Raw genomic sequence first — 21,122 nt, forward strand, 5'->3', positions numbered from 1 at the left:
TAAAAATATCCATTTATATGTAAGAATTCAGTACAATAAATATGAATATATAAGAATTTTAAAATTAATTGCAGTGGTTGTATTACTAAAGTACATGAATGTATTAAATATATATTATATTGACAAGTGACTTCCGAGTAAAAGATCAAAGCATCCTTTGTCATAAAAACTTAAATTCTTTTCTGAAGTTGTCCATCATATTTTTCTGATCTTACTTTGGTAGTGGAACTTCCTTTTTTTTTTTAAAGAATGCTATTGCTGCCTTAGGCAGTAGGAGCTAGTTGCATTCCATTCTGGTAGAACAGAATGCTCTTATAGAGTTCTGCTGGCTTTAAAATTCTTGCTCTCCTGTGTGGCGTTGGAAAAAAAAAAACAAACCCAAGCTTTCAGGCTCTCCCTAACTTAATTTTTGAACAAAATAATACTGTTTGCTAACTTTTTCTATCTTTTCACTTGTAGTGCCATGACACCCTGGTACAGTTTGGTGGGTTTTTAGCATCCAACCTAAGCACAGAGGATTACATTAAGCGAGTGCCTTCTATCGATGTTCTGTGTAACGAGTTTCACACACCTCACGATGCTGCGTTTTTCCTCTCAAGACCCATGTATGCACACCACATTTCAGTGAGTACAACCCTTCCACTTGTCTGCTTTTGGTGTGGCACTGTTAGGTGTTACCAGCAGATATGTTAGGTTCCTGATAAAATTTGCTAAATAAAACTTGCAAAGTTTGATGAGTAGAGTTAGAAATAGAAGATGTCCTCAATCTTCTTAGAAAATGCAGCCCACATGTCAACTTTCATACAACTGACAGAAGTTGTAGCTAACAAAGTCACCTTTTCTGATGTCTTGGGTCATCAGTAGGAGTTCTCTCCCTCCGTATTCCCCCATAGATGTAAGCTCTTCTGCAGGTGTTCTAGATGGATTTTTGCTGTGGAGGAAAGTGTTGCAACTGCCAAATGGTGTGGTAACTCAGAAAGTGTAAGAAATAAATTTACTCCTTCATCTAAAATGCTAAATATGGAGAGCAGATTTTACTTGGTGTAGTGTAATTCGTTACTATAACAACAGGTAGCAGCATCAGTGAAGACAGATGAATACTTAAAGTTCTGTGTGTTCTTCAGTGCTTTATGTACATAAATGACATTGCGTGTGTGTAAATATTATACAGAAAGGTTTCTGAGAAAAGTTAAATTATATTGCTAAAGTTTAAATTTTGTTTGTGTATATAGATTACAGTTTATTTTTCATATTTTCTAATCCACAGTCAAAGTATGATGAACTAAAAAAAGCAGAGAAGGGAAATAAACAGCAGCACAAAGTTCACAAATATATTACATCGTGTGAGCTGGTGATGGCTCCTGTTCATGAAGCTGTGATTTCTCTGCACCTCCCCAAAGTTTGGGATGACATCAGCCCTCAGTTTTATGCCACATTCTGGTCTTTGACAATGTATGACCTTGCCGTCCCACATAGCAGCTATGACAGAGAAGTCAATAAACTGAAAGTCCAGATGAAAGCCATAGATGACAATCAGGAAATGGTATGTTGATACAATTTTGTGGTCCAAACTTTCTTTTCATGAAGTATTATATTGAGGTTGTTTAGATCTGGGAGGTTTTGTCACCTGGTTCATCCATGCTGATTTGTCACATTAACATAATTTGTATTTCTTTATAATTCCCATGTTAAAAGTACCAATGACTCCAGTGACTTCTAGTGAAAATTACTAGAAAATCTCTTTCAGAAAGTGGTTCTTGACACCTGTATCTGTGGGTTGTCTGTTTGCTTTTATCTTTAGTCAGCCAGTGTTCATAAAATCAGTTGATTATTAGAGCAAAACACTACTGAGTGAAATGGGAAGGTTTTCAAATATTCTTTAGTGTTAGTGGGAACTTATTGCTCTGTTTATAGCAAATGTTAGTATAACAGTAAATTAGTTATGTTTACATTTTGTAGCCTCCAAATAAAAAGAAAAAAGAAAAGGAACGTTGCACAGCTCTGCAGGACAAACTCCTTGAAGAGGAGAAGAAGCAGTTGGAGCATGTGCAGAGAGTTCTACAGAGACTGAAACTAGAGAAAGATAACTGGCTTCTGGCAAGTAAGTGTGTCCAGGGGAAATGCTGTGGATGTTTTTGTAGTTATCACTGTCCCCAGAATTTGCTTGCACTAATAACCTTAATGGTTATTTGAAAATTTGATCTCTTTATATGTGAGGTCCGTTAGCGAGGTAAATTTTTAGCTAGAACACACTGCGTCTGTGCAAATGCTGAGGTTTTCAGAGAGGTGTTTTGTTTATTTCTTACCATGTCAAGACCTTTTAAGTATTGCATTGATTTAAGCAATAAGTAAGAGATTGACCAATTCAGTGGAAGGTTGTAATTGCAAGCTGGCTTGTACTTGCTAACTGCAGTTAGAATGCTGCTGAGTTAGGATAATGGCTACTTTACAAGAAATAGGCATGTAGAGTCTCAGTAAGTGGTTTGCATTAACTTATTTTGAATCCTGTGATTAGGAGCAATATGCCAGTGTTTGGGCAGCAGCATAAGCCATGTTCCAATGTCAAGATAAGTATTGTGGCAGCATAACAGCACCACACAGCAAACCAGCATGCACGTGTTTCATATGGCAGATATGCAGGAGGCAGAACCAAGTTTTTTCTCCTACAAAGCCTCTGTAATGTTTCATGTTGATTGTGAACTCTGCTTGATATGGTTAATCTGAAATGTTTTTCTCTGGTCAGTTTTCTTCTCTGGATGAACTTTGAGTTTGTAACTGGAAGTAGTAGTTCGTCTGTCCCAAGAAGCCTAGCGTTACCCAGTGGAAAAGAGTTTTATTGTCCGACTCGTGTAAGATCCACCCAACTGATTTAATGAAGAAACACTGACAATTAAATCAAGAGAAGTTATTTCCCAATAAATGTTTAATGTACTGGTGTGGACAGCGAATGAGCTTCGTGAAATTACTGGTTGAAAAATTACTACCTGACTAAAGCTTGGTCTAGAGCTTACGTGGTAAATTTGTCTACTTAAGGAAGCACCCGAAAGCATGTAGAAAATTGTGTAGATATGATCTGTATGTAAACACATACTCTTCATAGTACAAGCATTTGTGGGATACTGGGAATAGCTTATTGTTGGCTCTCGAGTGCTCAGGCTTCAGCTGCAAGAAGTTTCCCAGTATTGTATCCAGAGACAAACTTACTGTTTCAGCAGTTTCCCTACTGAAATAAATAATCTGTAATTGTACTATATCAGGAAATTGAACAGCACATCCACTGTAGTAGTGGTTTTTTATTATTACTTTTAAAAATTATTACTAATAATTTTTTAAAGACTGGCTTCTTGTGTAGAAAATTTTGATAGTGTTTGTATCATTAAGAATAGGTTAATTTTTGGCAGAATAAGTAGACTGGTACCTTAAACAGTTGGAGACTGGCTGTTCTGACTGGCTGCTTACTTGATCTATTTGTACAATTTTTGAAGTAACACACACTTGATTGTTCTGTGAACTGTGGTTCTCTTCATATATTTTTGTTACAACCTTTGAGGAGTAGATACTAAAATTAAACGAACTTAACATGAAGTTTTTAGTTAGTAAAAGCTGACAGTCCTTTCTTGAACAAGTTTTATTCCATGAGCATCACAAAATCGAAGCAAGTAAATCCTGGTTATTAATGACTTATGACCTGTGCAAAACCACCAATTGGCCTCATGAGGATCATGGCTGCTCTTCCCTCTGAAGGCATCCCAGTCTTCAGTTCTGTGCTTTCATCTGTATATTTTATTTCCAACCTTCCTTCTGTGCTGCACATCCCTCCTAGTTTGTTTTTATGCTCCTCTTTGCCATTTGAGGACCAGTTTGGGAATGTGTTTGGCTATTGAGTTTACCAACTAGTGGTCTGTCAAATGGAAACAGGTAACTCAAGCATACAGTGCAGTCTTTTACTCAGCGCTAGAATGAAACTTTCACAAAATGTGTGTATTGGGGTGGTGGTTTACTGAAGACTGTTCCTCTTTAAATTCTTCTAATTGATTGATTGGAAAAATGATTCTTAATGGATTCTATATAGACAGCAAGTTCTTCAGTTTCTAAGGAAACAGAGCTGAAAGTCAACCCTATCTAGAAAGGTGAAAGCAAGTGTAGGGATATAGCAAGTGGTGTTCCTTTTGTTAATGTGCACAATTGGAGCAGGTGGAGAAGTTTACTGAAACTTCTCCAGAACCTGTTTTTTCCTGCATTGTGTAGTAGAAGAATTTTCACAATAAGAAATAAACATTTGCTGCATCCACCCTGCTATCCTTCCCCCATCCTCAAACAGTTACACTTATTTTGACTTTCTCTGATGAGTACCAAAGATATGTCTGGAATACCAAGCGGCCAAGTGTACAAACACCAGAGTATGGATGTGTGATAACTGAACTTCTTGGGAAGAGAGTATTTGAATGTTAACCCATTCATTTACTTTATTTTTCCTTTCTTTTTTCCCTCTCAACTTCTTTGTTTTGGAAGAATCTACCAAAAATGAGACTATCACCAAATTTTTGCAGTTGTGCATATTTCCCCGGTGCATTTTTTCGGCAATTGATGCAGTTTACTGTGCTCACTTTGTTGAACTGGTGCATCAGCAGAAAACACCCAACTTCTCCACACTTCTCTGCTATGACCGAGTAAGTAGCTACAACTGTGTATATGTGTATGTGTACATCATTACCATGTGAACATGCCAAACTAGTGTCTCCACTGCCTCCCAGAAGAGGTAAACAAATAATTACTGAAGTTTAATTTCAAAATCTGTAACAATCAGAAGTTCACTTTTGTACTTCAGATCTTACAAACCAAGTTTTCTTAAAGCTTCAGGGGGTTATGTTTGTGTTTTACCCTAAGACTCTAGAGTTTCAGAGCAAAGTCATTAGGAGTCGTAGGAGTTGCTTTCAGGTTTTGCAACCTTTTTAAGTACTCTACATTTCCATGGCCTCCTCTTAGAGGAAAACAAAACAGTTATGTCAGTGAACTATTGAACTATTGAAAACTGTGTGTCAGCAGCAGCTGTACACAGTGCTTAGATTCTGGGCTAAGTGTGAAGGACCAGCAGTTGGGTAAGAAAGGCTTGAAAACAAACAGAATATTTTATAAGCGATTTCTGTTGTATTTAGAAACCAGCCCGGTGGTGATTTAGATGAGAGAAGTTTGTGATTCTTATAGTTTTTATTGTTCAGTAAAGTCATAGTAACTTTTTCTTGCTCTGTTCACAGGTTTTCTCTGATATTATATATACAGTTGCAAGTTGCACTGAAAATGAAGCCAGTAGATATGGCAGGTTTTTATGCTGTATGCTGGAAACCGTGACTAGATGGCACAGTGACAGAGTCATATATGAAAAGGTATGTGAGCTTCTCCTTGGAATATGTAATGGCCACTTGTGTAATTCAGCCCAATAAAAATGGATTTAGTGAAATTTAGTTAGATTTAAAAACAGTGTGATTGGATTTTTCTGCCAGTCTAATTGTAGAATTAAATTTCTGTAATTCATGTAGTTTTGATAGAAGTAATTTTGGATAGTGTTAAAAATATATTGGCTAAAAAACCCCTTCTATTTCTGATTTTTCTCATAGCTTGTCTTGAAGATAATTTAGGGAACATATGGAAACTCTCCTAATACTCCTTGCAAAAAAACCCCTAGTTAAATTATGAATAATCTGTTCTCTCACCCACAACTAAAATGTTGATATAAACAAGGTTTTAGAAGAAAAAAAGTGTGTAAGTCTTGTAAACTGTGATTGTCTTATTCTTTAGAATTTAGAATTACCAGTTTTGTTTCCTGAAAAATGATTTTTTTTCTTTTCTTTGATGCATATGTAGGAATGTGGCAACTATCCAGGCTTCCTGACTATATTACGGGCAACTGGATTTGATGGTGGAAATAAGGCTGATCAATTGGATTATGAGAATTTTAGACACGTGGTACACAAATGGCACTATAAATTAACTAAGGTAAATAGAGATACAAAAACCCTGAGGTTTTTGGAAGCTTTAATAAAAAAACAAACAGCTTCATTAAATTTAATGTGTGTTTTAGGCTTCTGTGCACTGCCTGGAAACGGGTGAATATACACATATCAGAAACATCCTGATTGTGCTGACCAAAATCCTTCCATGGTATCCAAAAGTGCTGAACCTGGGTCAAGCCTTGGAAAGAAGAGTACACAAGATATGTCAGGAAGAGAAAGAGAAGAGACCTGATCTATATGCATTGGCTATGGGGTAACAACAACTTACTTTAAGAAAGTGGTTAAAAGTGGATCGTGAAAGGCATCTAAAGACTCGGAACTGTTACAGTCCTAACATTTGATTTTTACCTTATCACAGAAGATTCGCTATCCTGCGTCTCGGTGCTGGCAGTGTGAATGAAAACATTCATTTTGTGCTGGATGATCACTAAGTTCCTTTACAAGACTCTAGTAAAACACTTTAAATAGTACAGATTTCCACCCACAGGGGCATAGCTGTATTTTAGAGAAATAGTATAGCAGCAAGGAGATAGGAGGGATAGTAAAATGAAGAAAGCCGAGGGCTATTTCTGCAAGACTGCTTAGATTTTGAAAGTTTATATGATTCTAAAATGCTTAGTTACACGTTCCATCTTTCTGTGGTGAACGTGGAATCATCCTTGTGTGCCTGAGGGGGCAGTTCAGGTTGCCCGAACAGTTTAAGTTTTGTCAGCAGTTCCATGTGTTTGACAGATGTGTGTGTGTGTGTGTGTGTGTGTGTGGTGGTGATGAAGAGGGTGTGGAGGTAGGGCTGCTTCTGTGTCTAGTGGGTTTGTTTGTTTTTCTTTTTCTTTTGAGCTCATCAATAAAGGGGGAAGAAACTGCGTATCAGTTAGGAAAAGCTGTGAAATAAATAACAGATGAACTGTTAGATTAGATCCTCATTTAAGATTCAACCCATGTTTTGCTTTATGTTTGTGCATATTTAACAATCTGTGCGACTTGCAGCTATTCTGGACAGTTGAAAAGTAGGAAGCCTTTCATGATACCTGAAAATGAATTTCACCACAAAGACCCACCTGCCAGGAATGCTGTACCTGCCACAGTACAAAATGGGCCAGGTGGTGCTGGGATGCCAACGTCTCTCACAATAAATACAGTTAGACTGGAAGAGGGCACTACTGAGGAGACTGGTAAACACACCTATGATTATTATATGTTTATTTCTTAGTAGAGTTCTTCTGACATTACAGGCTTGTCTCAAAATTTGGCTCATTAAGCTGAAAAGAAAAAATATAAATGTGATGCTAAATAGGGTCAGTGTACATTCTTTATTTTTACTTGATTTTGGGAGGGGGGTGTTCTTAATCTCATTGCCTATTTTAGCTGCTACCTACACATGACCATACATGAATATGCTTAGCTACTTGTTTTATTTTAACCAATAGGATGTGTATTAGCTTGTTAAAATAGAGTTGTTCTCTTTTTTTAAACAGATAAACTGAAGGAGAAGTCTCAGGGTGTGGTGAAAGTTATTAATAAAACTGTCAACGCTACACCAAAAGTGACAACAAGCAATGGAAATAGTGCATCTAATAGGTGAGAAAAACTATTCTTACTCATTCTCAGTTTTCTTCCTTCCAAGCCACAGCACTCTGCTTGAAAATTACCTGTCTTTTATTTTTACTCTTAGGTTCTGAATAGATTGTTTACATTTCTTTAGAGTTTAATAAATTAGATTATTTCTTTCAAAATACACAGCTGTACTAATCAGACATTGTTGTTAAACGCATTCCATTTTCGCTAAACAGAGATAAAACAAATGAGAACATTTGCTTGATGCTGTTCTGATAAAGAAACAGCAAATCTGATATCTTGCAGTGACTGCTTCAGAAAATGCTATCAAACCTTAGAAGTAAAACTTTGGTGATAAAACTGGAGGTGTGTTTTGCATGCATGCTAATTGGCCTTTTCTTTTTCGATGCAGCAAAATTATTAAAGAGAAAGATGATAAAGAAAAAAGCGGGAAGGAAAAAGATAAAGAAAAAAAAGACAAGACTCCAGCTGCCACTCCGGAGATGAAGGCACTTGGGAAGGATGGGAAAGATAAACCGAAGGAAGAACGGGCAAACAAAGAGGAGAAAGCAAGAGAGATCAAGGAGAAAACGCCGAAAGCTGACAAAGAGAAGGAAAAAGTCAAGAAAGAAGAAAAAGCTTCAAAAGAAGAAAAATCCAAGACGGTTGTTACCATCGTTGAGTCAAAGTCAGCTGCAGAAAAGGAGAGAGAAAAGGAACCGTCCAGAGAAAGAGATTTGGCAAAGGAAATGAAATCCAAGGAAAATGCTAAAGGAGGAGAAAAGGTGCCAGTAGCTGGGTCCTTGAAGTCACCTGTTCCCCGATCAGAAACATCAGAATCTGAAAGGGGTAAGTTTGGATATCTGTTCTTGCCTAGAAAAACAGAATGTCACTGGAAAGTCACTGAATGTCAGAAAATGCTAGAGAAGGTGAAAAAAAAATCCCTACATAATAACTGGGATTTTGGCATTGGCATTTCAATACAGTATCTAAAATAGGTGGTCAGAATATCTCCAAAATGCAGACCATGAAGGTGTGAACTTCATGTGTCTTCTGTGAATGCTTGCTTTCACAAAACCTTTAATTTTTTTCTACTATAAGTCTAAACAGTCTTTTATTAAAATATATTTGTAAAACTTTGGCCTTTCAAGTTTTGTAAAAATGTAGTGCAAAAACCTCAGTAGTGTACTCTGAGAGTTTCATCACAACCTTTGTATTGGAAGAAAAGAGGGAGAGTGGAAGATGTAGGTCTGTGTCCTTAAGAAGGACACAGGAAGCTTTATTACTTCTTATGTTAAGGGTTAGCAAATCCTTAATGTTGATACTTTAAGCTTTTATGATCTGAGGTTGATGTTGAGTTTTATACTTGTGCTGCTTAAGACAAACCACATAAGGGAGGGTTGTAATGCTTTTTGTTGGGTTCACCTTTTCAGGGTCTTCAAAGCAACTCTGAAATTCAGATACTGACTTCTGTAAAGTGGAAGTTGGAAGTGAGTGTAATTTTGCAGCAGTTTGCTCACTTCATAAAGAGGGTCAAGGCATGCTAGTAACTCTAGATAGCTTAAGCAAAACAAAACTTGGTGGTGCAAAATGAATTCTAGCTTAAATTGTGTTGGTACTTCAGAAAGTGATATTATTTGATTCTCCTCTTTTAACTGTGTTTGAGTAATGTCATTGTTCTGTTCTTTCCTCAGAACAAAAACGCCGCAAAGTTGATACACATTCTTCTCCATCACATTCCTCAACAGTAAAGGTTAGTATAGCCTGAGGAAGGCAGCACCCATGTTAGGCTCACGAGTTTGGGATGCCAGTATTCGACTTCCTTCAAGTTTTGTGCCAAGTATACACTGGAACCACTGGAGGTTTTTTGTTGCATTAGAAAATGCATTCCTTTTCTTTATTGGCGGACTGTCTTTTTTCTATAAAAATATTTTTTAATTAACCAAAATAATGCTTCAAGGACCTAGCACAAATTTTGTAAAATAGTGTTTGGAAATTGCAAGAGAATTTTTACACAGAAGTGCCTCATTGCTTTAAGCAGTCAGTTTTTTTGGAGTGCAATGGTAGCTACAAGCAAATGAGTCTTTGCAACAGAGTGGAGCATATTTTTCTGCACTTCTATTGAAGAATCTGTAGCACTGAAGATTCCTGGATGATACGGGATGTGCGATACCTCTGAATTCATCAGGCTTCTTGATGAGCATCATACCGATATGTGCCTTCTAAGGAGGAGTCTTGAAAGGAGTTCCATTTTAAAGTCTCCTTGGTGATCAGTTCTCCTGTAGTTGTGTATATTCAGTGCGCATGCAGCTTCTGTTGTACCTTCCCTTCGAGGTTTGTTTATTTCCAATGGGTTCCCACCATGTTGAGCCCTGCGTTACGATAAAACCAGATGTGGCAACCAAGCCTCCTACCCAGCAAAGAGAAACCCCAAGCATTCAAGCGCAGCACAAAACCATGGGCGTAGCCTACTTGAAGACTCAGGGTAGCCATTCCTTGCTCCATATTTATATTATTTCTAAACCATCTATGTTCATGGAATCTTTGAATTTGCAGTACGTTGAACATTTAAAACTGTAAGTTACTAATACTTCGTCAAGAGCACTGTGATGGATTATGTGGGTCTTTAAACTTCACCATCTTACCAACTCTAGAACAACCTCTTTTTTTTTTTTCTGTTTTTTTCAAAGAGTACATCTTTTTCTGTGTAAGATTTACTTGAAAGATTTAGCTTAATTTTGGAAAACTCAAATAGCTTTTACTAGTTTCGAGGAAACAGGTGACAGTGATAACTACTCATAATGATCAAGTTTTTCGTAAATGGCAGCGTAAAGTCATTCTAGAGTGACTTCTACCACATTTAACTGAAAGTGGAGAAGATACAGGTTTAAAAGTATTTTAAGCCTGTTTCACCTCTGGTTCAGCTATATTCAGAGTTAAGACTGCCTTTTCTTTATATTTTGTCTAGACAGAGAGTGTTTTTTCAGTGTTTTAGAAAGAATTAGGTATAGACACATTTTGTAGTTTATTTAGTAAGAGTCTAGAGAATAGATATGACTGTCTTTTTTTTCCCTTCTTTCTTTTTAATAAGTATATCAGTTCCTAGCTTTATTCAGAGTACAGTATTAACATAAGATTTATTCCAGAAGGAGTAGCTGTTTTTTGTTTCAAGGGTACGGCCGTGCTTCCCAAAGTCCCTCTGGTTTCTGAAAACTATTCCAGCTCACGTGTCATCTCCGTTCATTTTCTACAGGACAACCTCAACGAACTCAAGGACTCTTCAGCAAAGGTTTGAATCTTTTAGAAAGCACCAAAGTTTATTTTCATGTTTTGTTGCAGAGAGAAGTTAACTTTTGCTCTTGTGGCAAACTCCATAAAATTCAAATTCCATTCCTTTAGATGTTAGTATACTAACAGGGATTTTTTTTTGTCCTACTGTAAAAAACCTCTCTACAGGAGAAAGGGTTGGTTATGTAGAAACAACGTAACAAAAATCCCTTGAATTTACCATTCTGTCAATATTTTGAAGAGATTTTATGGGTCAGTATCTTTTCTGTTCCCCTCTGAAACTTGTAAGCATATAGAAGTATCCTTATGGTTAAGTCATTCATTTGGTTGAAAAGCTAATAAATAGCTAAAATAGTTATTATAGTAGTTTGGGGAGTTTGAATATACAACTTAAAAAACAACAACTTAAAACAAAGAATATTTGAGGCATATCTCTGGAATATCGTTCCTCTTTCCCCATACAGTTGTATTCATGTTTTTGTGCTTTAGTACTGTTTCTAAGCATCACAGACAACCTCCTAAACTATCACCTTTATGCATTTGCTTCCTGTAAATGCTCTTCAGATTCACTATCTTAGGAGAAGGAATACTAAAGAATGCTCTCAGGAGTTCGTAGAATCAGAATCCCAGGCTGGCAGGGACCTCAGGAATCAGCTGGTCCAGCCTTTCTTGGCAAAAACATGGTATAGGCAAGATGGCCCAGCACCCTGTCCAACCAGATCTTAGTGTCCAGTGTTAGGGAATCCATCACTTCCCTGAAGAGGTTATTCCAATGGCTGATTGTTTTTCCCATGAAACATTTTCCTCTTGTGTCCAGTTAGAATCTCCCTGGGAGTAATTTGTACCCGTTACCCCTTGTCTTCCGTGTCTCCATCCTGTCTGTAGCCACTCTTTAAATACTGGGACATGGTGATAAGATTACCCCCAAGCTTTCTCTTCTCTCCTAAGCAAACCCATTCTCTCTGCCTTTCCTTATATACCAGGCTTCCTGGGCCTTGGGTCATCTTTGTGGCCCTTCCCTGGACCATCTCCAACCTGTCCACATCTTTTTTGTACAGCAAAGACCAAAACTGAACACAGTATTCCAGGTGTGGCCTGACAAGCCCTTGTAATATTGTATTTTAGACAGATTCTGAGACTGTTCTCTTGCTTTTTTAGAACTCAAGCACATAATAACTGTTGCACAGTAACAGTCACAACTGCAAATGTGCCAATACATCCAGGGTATGTGACTGATGGGAAATGGATCTGGTCTTCTAAAGTTCCTATAAAGATCTTTGATTGCACAGTCAGTACCAGTGTGTAACTAGACAGTGCAAATATTTATCACTTGGAAAATGCCAACCATTTGGTCTTCCTGGATAATTTATGGGTATATCTAGGATTACTTATATTCACTTAATTTAAAAATGCTTAATGGGTTACCACTTCCTATTCTGTGTTTACACTGTTGTTTTAATTGTAGCTCTTTTTGTGTAAACAGTGTTGAGAACACTTGGTATGTTTTCATTCAAAATAGCTGTGAGTCTGTAATGGGCACTTGCTGATGGATTTTTAATTGAATCCTTTCAATGCCAGCTATACCTGCTTATAGAGAGAGTGTATATAGGAAGTGTCCTTTTAATCTTACAGTTGATGAAATTAGTGTCTATAGATTGAATCCAGATACTTTTATAAATCTTCATCATGGTATCTTGTATATTTAATTTTTTAATTAAAAGATTACAATATTTGTGTTGAGCTCAACTCTATCTGTAGTGTGATATATGGGAGTGTATATAATCTCACTCTTCCCTCATTTATTCCACTGGCTAATTGAAATTTTGCTCACATTTTCGTTAGTTAAGCCAAATTTTTAATTAAAAATATGTATTCTGCTTGTTAGCACATTGACGTAATCAAGCAGACAGTGGAGCTATTTGTAATTAAATGATTAACAAACAGCTTTATTTTTCTTAATTTGAAAAGTTACATTTTAGAAATAACTCTGTGTAGATTTAGCTGGAAGTGTATTGCAGCTGGAAGTGTGTGACTTTTTAGTTGATTTATTCTTTTAGTGCTTTGGGAGTGGGGTTGTCCAAACCTTTCCTTCCTCTCCTAAATGCTCTTTTCTAATCTTTCTACTTAATGAACTAATCTTCATTCTTCAGTGCCATTCTAGCAGACTTAAAGCACTTCATGACAATGTTCCCTGAACATGGTGTAAGACAAAACTCTCCTCTTTACTGCCATGTACTTGTTTGGGGAAGGGATGGGATATTCAGAAGCCTGTAAGATATGAGTTCAGCATCCACTGAAAGTTTAGAAGTCTAGTGCTGTTGTCTGCTTATAGGCTTGCTTTTTTTCCTTGCTTGGCTCATTTTCCAGAGGCAGACCATGGAAATGTTGGTTTACATTGCAGGTTATGAAATAAATGGTGCCAGACTTGAGTTAGGTTTGTGTTTATTCTTCTTTGTCATTTGCCCAAGTTACACAATGTACAGCAGTGCCCAAAATTTGATGTGGTTTCAGTTGGCAGCACATCTAGAAGCAAGTTGATAAAGCTGTTCTTGTAAAGCTGGGGAAGATGGATGTAGTTTTCCAAAACTCTGCATTGGAATGGTTAGAAGAGCAGTGGAACCTATCGTGAACAGCCATGAGAACATAAGAAATGGAATAGGAGAAAGCAGAGCTACGTGTTTGTTTTCTCACGTGGAAATCATCTCTGGGAGACAACTGAATGGAGCTGCTTAGAGAAAACGTGTTTGCATGTCACTGTCAGCAAAGAAGGGAGCAAGGATAAATTTACTTGGAATAAGAAATAAGAAAAGAGGAGGAGTGAGGGAAAAGAACAAAAAGAAAGACATCCAGTGAAAGAAGTATTGAAGGTTCAATCTCTGTTGTAAGAGGAAAATAAAATTCCGGTTAAGCAATAAAGGAAAACAGACCTAACATTGTCAGTGTGACTTTTAACATAGGACCAGTAACATCAGGTTTTGGTAAGTTAAATATTTACTGAAACTAGAGGAGGACAGGATTAATTAAATTAAAAGAATAAAGTTACTTGAAGCTCTAACTGGTTTGGTTCAAGTGATTTCTAGATTGTTCTAAAGTAATCTTTCACTTACCTATTTCATTGGTGTCCTTTTAGGTAAAGTGTCTCTCAAAAATAAATACAGAGAGCATTTTAATAAGAAGATATTTTTTTCCCAAAATAAAATCGTTAGCTTATGGAACTGGAGAAAGATTAAAGTTATACTGATTTAAATCTGTGTGCTGCTATAACTTAAAACCAACTTCCCTTGGTATTTGATAGACTTACTTAAAATGTGCTCTTAATATTTCTTAATAAGATCTAACTTAAAACTGTATTTAAAAAGACAGATTTAGTGACTAATATATGTATTTATATAACATATGTGCTACCTTCTATGTATATATATGTAAGTATACATACATATATGTATATGTATATATATACAGTAGCATTTAAACTTCATCAGGTGTTACATTTGACAGTACTGCGACTTATTTTTCTGTTCTCCTCCCCATGACCCCAGTTTATATTCAAAATAATTTTGTGAAACTAGTATGTTTTACAGAGCTTATCAGAATTGGTTAGAAGAGATTGTGGAATAAATCTAGAACACATTAGAGAAAAAAACAATTCTTATCTGTGTTCAACTGGTTTTCTCATTTGAAGTTTTGGAGTTAGACGAAAAGACACATTATTCAAAATATTGGTTTAAATACTTGGTTGATAAAGATTATTCCTTAAAAATCAATAGTAGCTTGTTTAAGCAGCTGATTCCATTCATTCATTTCAGGCAAGATTGCAAGTGTTAACTCCAGTACTGTGCATATCCTGTTTCTGTAGCCCTGCTGTCTGATTTGTGTTCGTGCATCCAACAGTGCTGGTGAACAGCATTGTGTGTATTTAAATATAAGTGTTTCAGTTAAGAGAAAATATTCTTGAATTTCCAGTGTTGAGTCAATAAGCTGTAGGTTAAATTATAGATGACAAGTTTGAACGTGTCTTCAATCACTTTTTGTTTTGCTGCTAAAATATTTATGTTTAATTTTGGTCTTTGAGCTAGATCTAATATGTTAGACTTTTTATTTACACATCTAGCAGTACATATTAATATTTGGTGATGTTGCCTTAATTTAACAGCACTACATAAACCACACCACTCCAACACTGTCCAAGAGTAAGGAGAGAGAAGTGGAGAAGAAAGATATGGACAAGTCAAGGGAGAGATCCAGAGAGAGAGAGAAGAAAGATGAGAAGGACAGGAAAGATCGAAAAAGGGTTGGTGACATTTTTAATGAACTAGTTTAGACAGCTGGTATATGCTTGGGAAGCCTTCTGTTCCAAGTCCTTGCAGTAATAATTGGCTGTCCAACCCATCTGAGTAGAAGTGACTCATATCAGAGCTGGGTTTTTTGTTGTTACTCTTTCAAAGGTCGGTTTACAGTAACGCGTTCAAAACTTCTCCCCCTCAAAACCGACCTCAAGAAACTTTACACAAGATGTAACAACTCAGTTACATTTTACATATTCAGCAAAATGACACTATAAGCAGGTGCTACTTCAGGAGTATGTTTTAGTCTAACATCTGCATAATTGTATTTGGTGCCAGGATCATTCAAACAGTGACCGAGAGGTACCGCAGGATTCAACGAAACGACGCAAAGAGGAAAATGGCACAAGTAGGTATTTAACTTTTTGTGTGTGTGTTTATTGGGCTTTTACTTGCTGTGGGTTACAGCTTTCTGTTCTGTTTTTAGCTGGTTCTTCAAAACACAGCAAAAGTGAAAGTCCTTCTGATTCCCCTCGCTTAAATGAAAAAGAGAAGGAGAAAAACAAATCAAAATCTTCAGCGAAAGAGAAAGGTGATTCAATCAAGGCAGAAAAGATGGAGAAGAGTTCCTCTGGTAGCAAAAAGGTAAAATAAGATGTTTTAATTTTGTTGATGTTTTTGTTGTTGTTGACAGAACAAGCTGATTTTTTTTTCTCCCCTAAATTTTATTGCTGCTTTATGTCCTAAATTAAAAAGATACACTGTGAATGTATAGGAAAACGCTTCTGAAACTTCTGATATCTTGTGGCTTTAAATATTTCACCAGTCACTCCTTGCAGGATAAGTGGAGGACTAGTTAATTTTTGCAGTAACCAGGAAAATTCAGAACTTAACCTTCAGGTTTTGAATAATCTAGAATATTTGCAGACTCCTGTAGAGAGCAAATAGATAAAAGCAGGCTTAACTTACATTTACCCAGTCTGTAATTCAGATTTTCATGTGCATGTGTCAGCACAGCTTTTTTTTTGGTGAAAACAGGCAGGTATGTTTTAGTTGTGTTTGTAAACCACCAAACAGTAGTTGCCAGTTTTAGCTCTGGTGCCAGTGGTCATCAGAGAACTGGAAGAGGAAGTTAAAATAAAGTCACAGAAGCTGAGTACTGTCATTTTGACTGATTTTTTTTTTTTTTTAACTGTGTCCAGTTGTAATGTTAAATGTTACAGTTCTAATCAGATTGTACAAAGTGTACCATAATAAGCTGTTTCCCATATGTGTATTTTTAAAGGAATCAAGACATGATAAAGAAAAAACAGAGAAGAAAGATAAACGGGACAGTGCTGGAGGGAAAGAAGAAAAGAAACAATATCCTTTTACACAGTAGTATTTCAGAAAATTACTGAAAATGATCTTCCTTTTATTATATGTAGCAAAATACAAATATTTTTTTCCTTAACATTGAATCTACTCATAAGTCTTCAGACAAGCATAGATAATGAAGATTCTTTCAGTCAAGGTAAAAGTTTTTATTATTTACTTTGTTTGGTTTGGTGTCTCCCTTGGGTCCTGTTGACTGGTAAAGGATATACAGATAAAACAGCCTGAAATCACCAAGGGGGCTGGGTGGGGTTTTGGTTTTTTTGGTTGTTTGGTGGGGATTTTTTTGGGCTGATTGTGTTTTGGTTTTGCAGTGGTTTTTTGGATGTGTGTGGTTTTGGGTTGGTTTTTGTGGGTGGTAATTTTTTGGGTTTTTTAAAATTTCTACTCTAGGGGAAAAAACTTCCCCATCATCAGCACAGAGGTTATATAGATGCTGAATTCTTTTTTTGGGGGGAAAAAAAAGGCAGGGGGATGTGCTGTGTCAGGTCAGCAGTGTTTGGTGGAGTTGCATCTTTGTTACTTTTTCCAAGAAAAGTTGCCATACCAAAAAAAAGGTGAATCCACATGATCCTGAGAGTCATCAGTCTTCATAATCTACTTGTTAATTAGGAGTGTCTTGCCTAATATGTTGTAAACTCAAGTTTTGTATCCTCTTCTTGCTTAACAAAAGCACCAGCTTTTAAACCAAATTGCTACATAGTGTAGTAAGTCAGTTCAGTATCTCTGCTTAATCTTTTATCTGATCAGATCTGAGGAGGAAGAAGATAAAGGAAAACTTTGGCATAGAAGCATTGACTATTTAAAGAAAGAAAAGAAACTTCAGGGTATTTTGGTTAACATGTATTCAGACTGGATCTTTTGGAAAAGTCAGTTGTTCTTTGAAGTTGATGGTACCCTGAATAATTTAAGGTTTGGTTTTTTCAGACCTATGCATATATGTGGACCCTTATATTTTGTTTTACAGGAGTGAGGGTGGGATTTTTTCTCCTCTTTGCATTGAGCCATTTTAAGAGTTTCAAAATATTTTGTTTTCAGTTATTTGGGAAGGACAATGCCCCAGGAAACTTAAAATTAGTTCACTTGACCTGTGCAACTTCAGTCACAGACTGCTATTAATCTTTCTACGTAAAGCAGTGGTCAGTTTTACATTTTAAAAAGTGTGATTATGTTGGGTGAGCATGAAAATGACTGATAGTATTCAACAAATATCAAAGAATGACTTCTTCCTCTTGTGATTTTCACAAATTGCCCAAGTGCTTTATAATTCTTGTGTTTGTTCTTTATTTAGAATTGATGAATTGTTTCTATTAAAACTTTGTAGACTTTATGAGCAGTCAAGAAATGAAGTAGAAACAATTTTTTATTCAGCCACACATTTTTCATGGTTTGAGGTTATTTGCTTTCATTAGAGTGATATTGAAAAACATATAAGACAGGCAGTTTTCCTTTGTGTCAGACAAACCAATACTGTTAGAGAGGGAAGTTAACATTTTTGAATACACACGTTCTTTGTCTCAGATTTTGAAGGAGAGTTGAGATGGCTGAAAATTATTCTTTTCATGACTGTCTTGGCTGGTCTGGAAAGTGATGCTACCACTTACAGACAGGATTTGCTATGAGTCCCATTGGAAGATGGGGATATTGTGAGTGTGGTCAGAAACTCACAGTTTGCCCAGAGAGGTGAGAGGAGCTGCCATCCTTGGGGTACTCCAAACCCAACTTGGCAGGCCACAGCCCTGAGCAACTGCTCTAGTTCATTCTGCCTTCTGAGCAAGGATGTTGGACTGGACAGTCTTCAGAGATCCCTTCCAACTTCATTGGTTTTGAAATTCAATTATATGGATATCAAGTTTAAGAATACTTAAGGCAAAATTTAGCAGTGAGATTTATTGGCTGTGGACTCTGAAATGAACATTGCTCCTTGTAGTGGTTGTCAGGGAAAGATTGTGACGTAGTCCCCAGTTCTTCTGTTTGCCCCTGTCTAACAGAGACCAAATCTGAAAGGTGTAAGTGCTTTGCTGTTGAAAATCTTTGTTCAAGAGGCCTAAGGATTGCAGGTTTGCTTACATAAACATAGGATGTTTTGATGAGGGTCCAACAAAACAAACTAGAAACAACATTTGAATTCTGAAATCTTTCAATCGTCTGGAAATGTCTTCTGGAAAAAGTCTCCACTCGTGGATTGTGGCCTCAAAGAGCAAAGGGGGGCTTATTGCAAAAAGGGTCTCCTGTTCCATTTGGTGTCGTGGCTCCTTCACCCACTGAAGGTGAGGGCACATGAGGGGTTTTGGGTAACAAGGCATGTGCTGATACCATGTGCTCTTTGAAAAGTGTTAGTGGTAGAAAGGATGGGAGTTCAGGTTATTGCTTCTTAGTACTAATATTTTATCTTCTTAAAATGATGAAGATACTTCTGTGAATAGTTTCCAAACTGAAAACTATGAGCTTTCTGGAAAGAATTTAATGGAATTTTTTTGACTCTTTGTCTTTCATAGCCAGTATCATCTGATCACTGTGGATGGAGCTCAGTTTTTTCCCCATTTCTTTAAATGTTACTTTGGAAAAAAAGAAAAAAGACAGTCTTGGTAGATGAAGTTCACTACAGAGCACTTGCAACTTCTTTAATAATAAAATGTGAAGTTTTGACTAGCAATTCAGTGTAAAGTGAGGATTTTCATCAGCTGAAAAAGCACAATTGTGTTTTGATGACTGTAAGTAACAAGTGCTCAGGTAAATGTCAGCTGCACAGTGGAATTCCCATCCAGCTGTGTAAACTGGAGCATCTGGCCTGGAATACTGACAGCACCACATTGTGTGCACAGTGAAGTACGAAAAAGTGCTTTGTGTAGCAACACAGTTGTGGAATCTGGTCCTGTGCTCCTGTTTGTTAGATCTTTAACATTCTTCCTAATGTACAATATCTGATTGACTGCATTTATTTCCTGCTTAATTTAGAGGTAGTAACATTGTGAGGGGATCATACTCCTAAAAGAGTTTATACCTTCACAAGTGACTACTTGTTTCCTATTTGTGTCTTTAAATTAGTGTTACACTACTTACAGTGCAGTGCTTAAGTTAATATAGTTCTTGCTGGGGAATAAACTAGAGTTAGAGAATGATGAAAATAGTTTTATTTCCCCCATCATTCTTTGAGTTGTGAATGGAACAAATTGTGAAGTTGTGAGATCAGCGTTCCTTTGAACAAAATCTCATTCCAATTATGTATGCCTTTGTTGCAGGTGACATTGAAATGGGAAGATATCCAGCTGTGACCAGAAATGTATTTTCCAGAGTATAGATTGCACAGAAAATTGTGAATGAAGAGGACCCATCTGCATCTCCTTAAATTATTCAGTTCTCTGCTTTATTTCCCCGTGCTAAGGACTTAATTGTTAAGTTGTACATTACTGTATTTTTAACTTGTTGCTTAGTTTCTTACACATTTATTTTCAGTACCTGGCTGAAAGTGTTACCTATTCCATATTTTAGCACAATGTGCTGCAAACAAACAGTTGCCATAGTGCAAATGAGGTTTCATGTGTACATAGTTCCACTTAGTTTGTCGAAAATACTGCCTGAATTTAGTAATTCTTTCAATTTGAAATTGCATTCTTTTAGATGTTTGAAAACCACAAATAAACAGTTATTGAACCTTTTTGGATTTACCTCATTTAAACTCAGTTTTTATTTATTACTTGGCCTGTTTTTAATATCAGTAACTAAAAAACAAAAGTTAAGTGGGAGCACTGTTTTCATGCAATGCTTAGAGATTATTTGTATATTGTGTATAACGTTGACTTGTTTAAAGAAACAAAGAATGAGCCCTGTCCCATCCCAACCTAAACCTGTGCTCAGTTGTCCCTTGTCACACCTTTTGTTTGTCATGTTGTTTTTAGATTGATTGGAAATGCTCTCTTCAAAACTGAAATAAATTAAGTTTCAGTTACAGCTACAGGAGCTTTGTATTGCTGAACTTTAGTCTGAAGATTTCACAATGACGTTTTTAAAAAAAAAAAAAAGAATTTTTTTATCTGCTGAATTCTACTAGTGTAACCTTTTTTCTAAATAAACAATAGTTTTCTCAATGGGTCGTAAATCATTCTCTGTGTGGTCACTTCATTGCTTTAGGGATTATTATAAAAATTGGATATTAGTTGGAATTGTGGGAGGGTGGTTCCTGAATTTGCTGAGGAGCCCTCTGCACCTGTCCTTTAATAGAAGGGCTGGTTACAGAGTGTGGTGCCTACTGTGAAGTGACACACGTGTCAGGGTTTGCCTTCCTGCATTCAGTCAAGTTTACACCTTTCCTTTGAGGCATTTATCCCTCATCCAGAGTTCATTAAAATCTCTTCTTGGATCAAGTATTAATACTATTAAACACAGAGACTTTCTTGTCTCTTAAATATTCTGAGGGTTTGTCTTGTTGGTGTTTTCGTGGATTATCCAGAGAAAGGGAACTTTAATCAGAAGTTGAGCATTCCTGGTGCTCTGTGCTTTCAGTAATCGGATTTGGGACAGAGGGGTGTTGTCTTGGTGGCTGTATTTGAAATACTGAATGTTTAAAAAATTTTAGTGCTTATAGACTTGATGAGTAACACTCTTGTGATTA

At 36.5% G+C, this 21,122-nt stretch overlaps 1 protein-coding gene across 6 annotated transcripts in view; it reads left to right on the plus strand.

Annotated features, from left to right (window-relative positions):
* Positions 1–20,609, plus strand: part of THOC2 (THO complex subunit 2) — a 47,759-nt gene extending 27,150 nt beyond the window's left edge. For 2 of the 6 annotated variants that reach the window (XM_051792748.1, XM_051792758.1), the window contains 18 exons: positions 460–624; positions 1,268–1,543; positions 1,960–2,101; positions 4,513–4,670; positions 5,256–5,384; positions 5,863–5,994; positions 6,080–6,264; positions 6,999–7,183; positions 7,487–7,589; positions 7,978–8,414; positions 9,260–9,318; positions 10,738–10,854; positions 15,007–15,144; positions 15,476–15,545; positions 15,624–15,781; positions 16,422–16,498; positions 16,602–16,649; positions 19,753–20,609. In XM_051792748.1, the coding sequence (XP_051648708.1) occupies positions 460–624; positions 1,268–1,543; positions 1,960–2,101; positions 4,513–4,670; positions 5,256–5,384; positions 5,863–5,994; positions 6,080–6,264; positions 6,999–7,183; positions 7,487–7,589; positions 7,978–8,414; positions 9,260–9,318; positions 10,738–10,854; positions 15,007–15,144; positions 15,476–15,545; positions 15,624–15,781; positions 16,422–16,498; positions 16,602–16,629 (2,559 nt within the window). In that variant the 3' untranslated portion in view covers positions 16,630–16,649; positions 19,753–20,609. Of the gene's footprint in view, positions 1–459; positions 625–1,267; positions 1,544–1,959; positions 2,102–4,512; positions 4,671–5,255; positions 5,385–5,862; positions 5,995–6,079; positions 6,265–6,998; positions 7,184–7,486; positions 7,590–7,977; positions 8,415–9,259; positions 10,142–10,737; positions 10,855–15,006; positions 15,145–15,475; positions 15,546–15,623; positions 15,782–16,421; positions 16,499–16,601; positions 16,650–19,752 lie in introns of those variants that run through there. The other 4 variants (XM_051792767.1, XM_051792776.1, XR_007905368.1 and 1 more) reach the window with 3 other exon arrangements.
* Positions 20,610–21,122: the final 513 nt, after the last annotated feature.

The sequence above is a fragment of the Manacus candei genome, unplaced genomic scaffold (genome assembly GCF_025592945.1).
Source record: "Manacus candei isolate 608988 ecotype Guabito, Panama unplaced genomic scaffold, ASM2559294v1 h1tg000003l, whole genome shotgun sequence".
NCBI lineage: Eukaryota > Metazoa > Chordata > Aves > Passeriformes > Pipridae > Manacus > Manacus candei.